We start from the raw sequence: 8,469 nt of genomic DNA on the forward strand, positions 1-8,469 counted from the left end.
TAGAGTTTCTAATAAGAACAATGAGTAAATGCTGGTTTTAAAGAACTACAATTTTGTAAGAACACAAAAAGTGGTAGTAAAATGAGAAATGAAAAACATTTAAAGATATAGACCATTTCTAGATGCTTATTTTTCACTTTCCGAAGAAAATTTCTCTTTACACAACGATCCAGCAACAGTAAAGCTGTCCATGTTATACATACTTCTGGAGTAGGTGAACCATAAGCCCCCTTCCATCCCCTCCCACTCCCAATAACAAAATTAATATTTTATTACAACTGTATTATATGAGTGAAAGAATCATACATTTTTCCCCCCGTCTTAACCAATGCTCTTCTCAGAAAATTAAGGCCACCAATTCATCGTTGCTGTCAGAAGCGTGAAATTTTCAGAATGGTTTACAGATCAACCTACAGCTCAGAAATCTGAGATACAAAGGGCTCCAGAACTAATCCATGTGGGTCTCCAAGTCCTTAATGATGGTTGCCAATACGCTGTTAAGGTCATTTCTTAGTTGGGGACTGTTTGATCTGTTTGCCGTTTTTATCTCTTGCCACTAGTAAGTCTGTATATCAGATTTCATAATGCACAGGATAAGAAGGGGCTTGCACTACATGCCCTCTCTAACAGCTAGTATAGCTTACAAATTACAGGGCACCAAAACATTTCACTAGAAATATAGCATAACCCAATAAAATGCTGTGTTTACCATATGAAGCAGCATAAGCAGACACAAACAAGCTAAAAGCAGAACCACGCTTTGATTCTCCAAAGTGCATGCATTCAACAGTCAGACTGAGAATAAATGCAGTTAATCATTAACAGTATTTATTAGATGCTATGCTTAATTTTTGTTCCTTCATGCAACATAACGCAAATAAGCACGTCTACCAGATTTTCAGTTGCAGTAAGACCTGTAAAAGCAATTCATAAGTTAACAAAATTTGAATACTGACATGTTCGAAAACAGCAAAACCATCACAGTTTATTTCATAATACCCTTAAGTGTTTTTTTTCTTTATTTTTTATTAAATCTGGCCCTTTCTGCTCATTTTAAAACAACACTTGTCCCAGAGTTAGCACCTCTTCCCTTAGCAAGACCAGCTGTCCCACTTGTGACATTTTAAAGCTGTTGATGCTTTGACTCATATGCTATTTGAGATCTTTCAATCTGACTTATGAGGCCTGCCATTAGAAAAATCTGATAAATCTCAGACCTTCCAGGGAATCATCTGAACCTACAGATGGAAAGGATGGCTTCAGTAGCTAAATCGCTGAGGTATAGTTACGGACTGCAGCTAGCAACCTCCAAAAATATCGATATCAAAATGCTACAGATTGCAAAGCTGCCATCAGTGGGTATGTGCTTTATTTAGGAATACAACAGTGTCACACAGTCCCTTAGAATCTGTCATTTAAAACAGACGTATAACAAACCAAAAATATTACCATTCTAGAGCTCTGAAAGCATTTAAGAACATTTAGTTTCTCTTTAACTTGTTTCCACCAAACTCAGCAAAATAGGTACCTGTACTACAGATTCCTAACTAGATTTATTGCAAACACTTCCCCTTTCCCCCCCACTAACACAGCATATATGCTATGGTTTTTAAATATGTAACAGTCCAAGCACAAACAAGAGAAGTTAGTGGAAAAGTGTGCTCCACTGCTCAGCATCGGAGTTAAGATAACCCCTGCACTGAATAGATTATTTTTATTACATCAATTTTTTCCCCACAAATACCTTTTTTAAGAAACAAGTCTTTTCATAAGCAGAGCTATCAATAAAGTTAGATTTTAATGAAGTTATCTGGTGACATAACTAACTAGATTCTAATAAATTGCAAGCTCTCCTCTGAGCATTTTGTTGCCGATACATTCAAAATGGAATTCTCTCCTGGCAGATTTTCTAATGTCTCACAGGTATTAACCTCCTCTCAATGGGGACGCATACGATTGCCCATTCCCTTGAAATATTATCTTCTAGAGAACATCTTCATCCTGACAAAACAGGTGAGCAGATCCAAAGGTATTGTGAAAATAGAAGAGAAAAACAAGCAGGTAGATGCACAGAGTCAGCGTGATCAGGCAAGCCTCTGCTTCTAACACAAGCAGGCTGAAAAGACACCGTGCAGGCACACGCCCAGACGACCACCCATGCACATTTATATCAGGCACTTGAAAACGAGACAGGGAAACTGCATTCTCCCCACCAGGTAACTTTAAATGCAGGTTCTCCTTTGGAGCCAGCATGTTTGGCAATGCTTAGACTTACTAGACCAGGAGGCAGGCCAGATGGGCTAAGGCACCCAATGCAGAACTAAATACTTTCATTTCCATGTTCTCAAGGTTCAAGAGCACATTTTTTTCTGAGGTGGGACTTGGACTCTTAACCAGTCTTTAAATTATTACGCTTTATCTTCTTAATGACCAAAGCTGATTGTTAAGGAAATGAGATGCTCCTTTTTTTCACACTCCAGTATGGACATTGGGAAAACTCATATGCCCACATAACAAGGGAAGCGGGGGGGCATGTGTGTTAAAGGGTTACAAAAAGCTTTACAAGTATGAAATACTGTTGTCTTTACAAATGGAGGGTCATCTCAAGAGTCAAAACCAATGCAATGCCTTAGGGTTTTTTTTCCTACAAAGCTTATTACATCTGTGTGAACATACACCACCAACTCCTGAAGCCACCTGTCTGCTCCATCAACACTGACGACAGCAGCAGTAAGAATCCCAGACCCCCCATCCTCAAGGCAGTGAGGACAGCAAACAACCAGCATCACTTTGCCTGCAGGTTCCTATGTGGACTTTCTTCCATTAGCAAGACAAGGTCATTAAGACACATTACAGCCCTTAGTTTCCAATGTAACTTGTCCATATATGTGTATATGTGTGTGCATGTAGATTAATGAGTAACAATATTTTTCAAAGGAAGGAGATCTGCAAGCTCTCAATTTTCCCTGAAGCAATCAGGATATTAAATCTTAAAGGAAAGTCACCTTTCTCCAAAAGTTTTCACTACTGTATACTATTTCAGTGAAAAAGTGTTAGCATGATAGCCTCAAAAAAACAAAATCAAAAAAATCAAATCCCCTTGCCCTTTCAATCCTTTCCTTGTCAGTCTTTACATCATCACCTAGTTTTTAAGTCACAAGCATCTCTTTTAGGCTGAACAATAATAGTTTTCTTTAGAAATGTAGGTAATGGGGGAAAGGAAAAGTGAAAAAATTTTTTCAGTTGTTCTTCTTCATGTATAGGTACAATGTAACATCTTTACAGCCTTTAAAGAAATACGGCTTAGCAGCAGACAGCTGCACAACCAGGGTAACACCTCCATCTAGTGGCTTACTAATGCACTGTTAGGAAAGCATGGAAAATAAAAAGCAGCCAAATCTGTCATAACACACACAAGGTAGAACAACAAATGTGGTCAGCAGACATACTGCTGCTTACCTTTCACCTGGAAATAAACTTCCATATCATTACATTACAGTGCAGGCCATAAGTACAAAAATTCAGTAGACCGTAACATACATAATTCACCTTGGAAATTGATTCATTATATAGTAAATCTTCACAATTTAACCCCCTCTAGTTGAGCTCAGCTGCTTTTCTCAGAGATTTTCAGAAAAAGAAACACCTGGCCCAGATGTCCAAGCAATTTTTGATCATCTTTGGATTCAGAAGTGATTTCAAACAAACAAACTAAAGCAATCCAATTAAAGCAGCATTATCAACATTCAGCACAAATGCACCAACAGCTACACTCCTCTCTTTCTCAACTTTCTTCCCTTCTAATAGCAGCACTGTTGAAATTTTTTATTATTATTTCTTTACTTCCAGCATTGCACTAAGAAACACCCACTTAGAGCCTACAGAAAGCCATTAAGCATCAGGAGGCTACTATGAGGCACAAGTCTAGCCTAAACTCAGGTGCCACTTCTTTCCTCTCCACTGGGCATCTCACACCACTTCACAGACCTTAGATTCCAGAAGTGATAATAGCAGAGGAATTGCTGCAAATTTCAGTGGAGACTGTAAACAACCAACCTTTCTTCTACTGAGCTGTAGCTTTAACGTAGCATCTCTCTCTTTGCTAAGGAGAAACCACACTTGGTTATGTTTACCGTAACTGCCTACCTACAACATCCCCTGAATGAAGAACCTATTTGAGCTAGGATCTTAGTAAAGTCTTCTACAGAAACAACCTCATCCACACTTCATATGTAAAAATTTTTATCTTTGCAAATAGAACATTTCTTACATTTATATACATATATTCCATTGTAGGTATAACATAAATAAATTGCTACTATCAAGAGTAGAGAACTGGTTGGGGAAGAATCTGCTGCTATGACCACACAAGATACAATAATCCCAATTTAATTGTTCTAAAGCATCCACCACCAGGAAAAGAAACACAGACAGCAACGATGACTGGATGGAGAAACTGCAGAATGCTGTGGATACCTGAGAAAAATTGTGTTTATACAGCCTAACAAAATTGCAGAAGAGGAGCTCTTAGCAACAGATAATGAGCTGATCACAACAGTAATGTTTACACAAAGATAAGAACACACCAAGGAAAAGAGAACCAGCACAAACAGAAAGATTTGTGATCAACTGGATGACACATGACTGTCGACAAGGAGAAAAACACAACCAAGGCAGGGTAAGGAAAAACCATGTAAAAAGATAATAGGCACTGGATGTCGCTTCCATAAAAACAGACAAGGAGAGGGGAGACATAGCTAAGACACCCCAGAGATGCAGCCTTTATGTTCATCTGGACAGCAATGCAAAACAGAGAAACTACATCATTTTTAAGATTTGCTGAAGAGTTAAGCTAGTGACCAGCTTGGATACAGACAACAGGTTAGCCAGCAGCTTGGATGTGAGAAGCGGAACACAGAAAGAATCCATCCATCATGTTTTTTCTTGGACTAATAGTGCTAGGAGATCCTATTGGAATGCAAAAGAGATGAAAGGGATCATCTGATGAAACGGAAAAAAAATTACTGCAATCAAAAAATTAAGGTCCAGGCAGAATCGCTCCACAAGTCTTAAAACCACAAGATAATAAAAAACCAGCAGATGGCTCAGAAGTAATTAGGAAAAATCTGGGTGTTTCATTCTTCCAAGGTGTCCATGAAAGGTCTCTATCGTAGCACAAGAGACATGTCCTAGTCTACGAATAAGGTCCGTGCTTGACAGATTTACAGCAGAAATCCTGGAGAGAATTATGAACTTCTCAGTGCTTGAAGCAAAAATCCACACAGGAGTATTAAGGAGAAAAAGCATCAACACAGACTTGAACAATAGTTGGATAATGCAATTAGAGAAATAACCACAACTAATGAAGTTAGAGAGTACCTGGGAAGAGCTGCGGAACAAGGTAAAAAAAAAAGAAACCAGAAGAAAAACCCACAACAGGTATTCTTATACTAAAAGAAGTATGTTTTAGCAGCAAAAATATTAGTACAAGCCATGACAGCAGACATCAGAGGGAAGAAGAGAAGGTGGTAGAACATCAAGGACAGAAAGATACTGAAGGGTCCAAGAAAGACACATAAAAGTTACTCTGACAAAGGAACACCAAGTGTTAACAATAGAAGGCACCAGAACACACACACACAAAAAAAGTAGGGTACTATGGATAAAAGAACTGATTTAAGTCAAAATCATTTTGGAAAAAGAGCATAAAGCAACATCCGCTAAGGGACAGAGAATGAAATTCCAAATATTGGTTGAGGGGGGAACATTATTCAGAACTATGTTACTATGAGAGCTTATATCTATGATGTTCGACCAGAGAACAATCATTGCCTAGGATGGTGCTCCGATTTATTGCCAGAGATGGAAGCAGACGGATTTCTTTTCTACCAAATAATCTCTGAACTAATAGAGGCAATATTATTTCAGATACCAATTTGGTAATTAATGAGAACGTTATAGAAGAGCTGCTCCTAGAAAAGAACCCTAGGTCAGGAAAACATAAGCTAATTGATTTTAAATTGCAACAGAAAAAAATAATTAAGGAACATCTTGTTACTAAATTTCTTGAATGCTAAAGGGCAAGTTTAACAAATGAAAAGAACTGGTAATTGAAGTCAAAGGTATTCTGAGCTCTTCAGGTCCATTAAGTCAAATGTGTTAAAACTACCAGGAACCCATAATTTAAGCTGTGGTGAGGAAACAGAAAAGGCTCCAAACCCAAATGGATGAACCTGCACTCAAAGAAGATTCTTCAGATGGCTCTGAAGCTCAGGAAGCATTCAAACTAACAATGTTCCTCATACAAACTTGAAATGAAGAAACTAGCATCTCAGACAGCAAAACTGAAGCACTATCTCCTGTTGGATAACAATCTCATTTCTCCACAGTAAACACCATTTCTTTAAAGCAATTAAAAAAAATACCCATAGCATGTAAAACAAGCAGAGACTGGTAGACTGACCACATGAATATCCACTGCTATTTAACCAATGTGCCACTAGGAAAGAGAAGGAAGGATTGCCTTGGCCACACCAGAGCACATCTGCCATCACTCACCCAAACTAGCAACAGGTTCACAATAGCAAGAGACAATTTTTATGAACGGCACCAATACACAAACACTGGAAGGATGCCAGGGAGGTTACGTAGAAACGGTGGCAGCACTGTCTGCAACGAGCATAATCTAGCACGCAGCAAGTCTCTGACGGTCTGCCAGCCTTGGGTTAGCTACATACTACGTATTTTTCACTGTGTAAAAAGTTCTGGTGATGCCTCATTTAAAATGCTGTACAAAATTCCACTCAGTTGTGTTGAAGGCAGACAAATCCACAATGGAAGTGGCAGGGAAGGGCTGTCAGAAGGATGAAAGGAATGGAGAGCCAGTGCTGTGGGATGAGCACTGCCTGATTAACTTAGTAAAACAAAGGCTAGGAAAAGCCATAGCCACTCTCTATGGATACACTAGAGATGTAAACAAAGGCAAAAGAAAGAGTTATTTAAGTTTAAATAACTGTTTAAGAGTGTGTAGGAAAAGAGGTACAAATGTGTTTACTTCGGAAGGTTTCTACCATTAGCAAGACTTGAAGACAGCCTGCTAACACAAGCCAAAGACAAGAAAGAAGAAACTCAGCTTGCATTAAGTTGGAGTGTAACCAGGCTATGAAAGGGGCTACACAATACCGTTTCTGCAACAGCAGAATACATGATTTGTTAACCCAGCCTGCCAAAAAAAGACAAGAAAAGTCAGTCATGCTCATTCGAGCACCAAGAACAAGCTGTAAAGTGAATTAGCACATCCTACAGGTGGGCATCAGACTAACGAAGTCAGATTACCTACAGATTGACATCCCTTTACCCCTGCTAATTCATTCTCCTCCACAAACTCCCTGGCCTCAACCCCTTTCACACCACCAGTCACATCTCTCTCCCATACATAAGCCAATGATTTTCACAGACTTCTGAAACTTTTACCCATCTGTTAAACCTGGCTGTAACTGGAAAAGGTGTCCAAATGGCAGGGGAGAATAGAAGGCACAAAATGTTAATGGATAGCACAGTCACACAAGTTGTGATCTACTGTTGCCTTGCAGGTGGGTAAGTTGAAGTGCAACTTGCTCAAGACCATACAGAGTACTTGGCAGAGAGAAATACAGCATTCAGCTGTGAAACAATCCAGTGTTGTTACTATTAAGATAATTCTTCTACAAGCAAAGAGGGGGAAAAAAAGCTAAGAAGCTACATAAACAAAATTCTGTCACATTAAACAAGCCAGTGCTATAGTATATTTCAGCAAGACAACAGCCTATGGCAAATGGCTGAGAGAAACTGATAAGGCTGGTACTTTTAATTAGTTGCAGGCTAGCAAATCTAAATGCCTAATAACTCACAGTCACAGAACAGACAATTGGTCTTTTAAAGGCAACTATTTGAGTCACTATTTACTACTCTTCACAACTCAGGAAAACAGAGTCACACAGAAAAACAGATTACTATCACAAACATCCTAAGTATTCTAGGTGGGTGAGATCCCATATGTGAACCATTCCAAAAAAACAGTACAACTAAATTACTCTTTCCTCCAGACCCTTACCAGTTTTACTTTAGAGGCCAGGCTCTCCGGTAGTTTTGTTCGTAGCTGATTTGTTTCCTTGAACGTAGCTGGAAATCCACTAAGGAAGGCCAAGTCTTGCATTAATACTAGACCTGGAACTTCTTTGTCCGTAGTCTAAAACCAAGAAAACAGGGTATCAAGACTTCTTTTAAACTTACAGTAATTCACATTTATCTGTCAGTCCTTCATCAGGTGACAGATCATAAAATCATAGAATCATTAAGGTTGGAAAAGACCTCTAAGATCATCAAGTCCAACCATCAACCCAACACCACCATGCCCACTAAACCATGTCCCTAAGCACCACATCTACTCGTCTTTTAAATACCTCCAGGGATGGTGACTCAACCACGTCC

At 39.0% G+C, this 8,469-nt stretch overlaps 1 protein-coding gene across 1 annotated transcript in view; it reads right to left on the reverse strand.

Moving 5' to 3' along the window:
* Positions 1 to 8,469, reverse strand: part of GNPTAB (N-acetylglucosamine-1-phosphate transferase, alpha and beta subunits) — a 43,317-nt gene that overhangs the window by 22,784 nt on the left and 12,064 nt on the right. Inside the window, exon 6 of the mRNA XM_009332947.1 lies at positions 8,093 to 8,227. Within this exon, the coding sequence (XP_009331222.1) occupies positions 8,093 to 8,227 (135 nt within the window). The remainder of the gene's footprint in view (positions 1 to 8,092; positions 8,228 to 8,469) is intronic.

Source organism: Pygoscelis adeliae, unplaced genomic scaffold, assembly GCF_000699105.1.
Source record: "Pygoscelis adeliae isolate BGI_AS28 unplaced genomic scaffold, ASM69910v1 Scaffold38, whole genome shotgun sequence".
Taxonomy (NCBI): Eukaryota; Metazoa; Chordata; class Aves; order Sphenisciformes; family Spheniscidae; genus Pygoscelis; species Pygoscelis adeliae.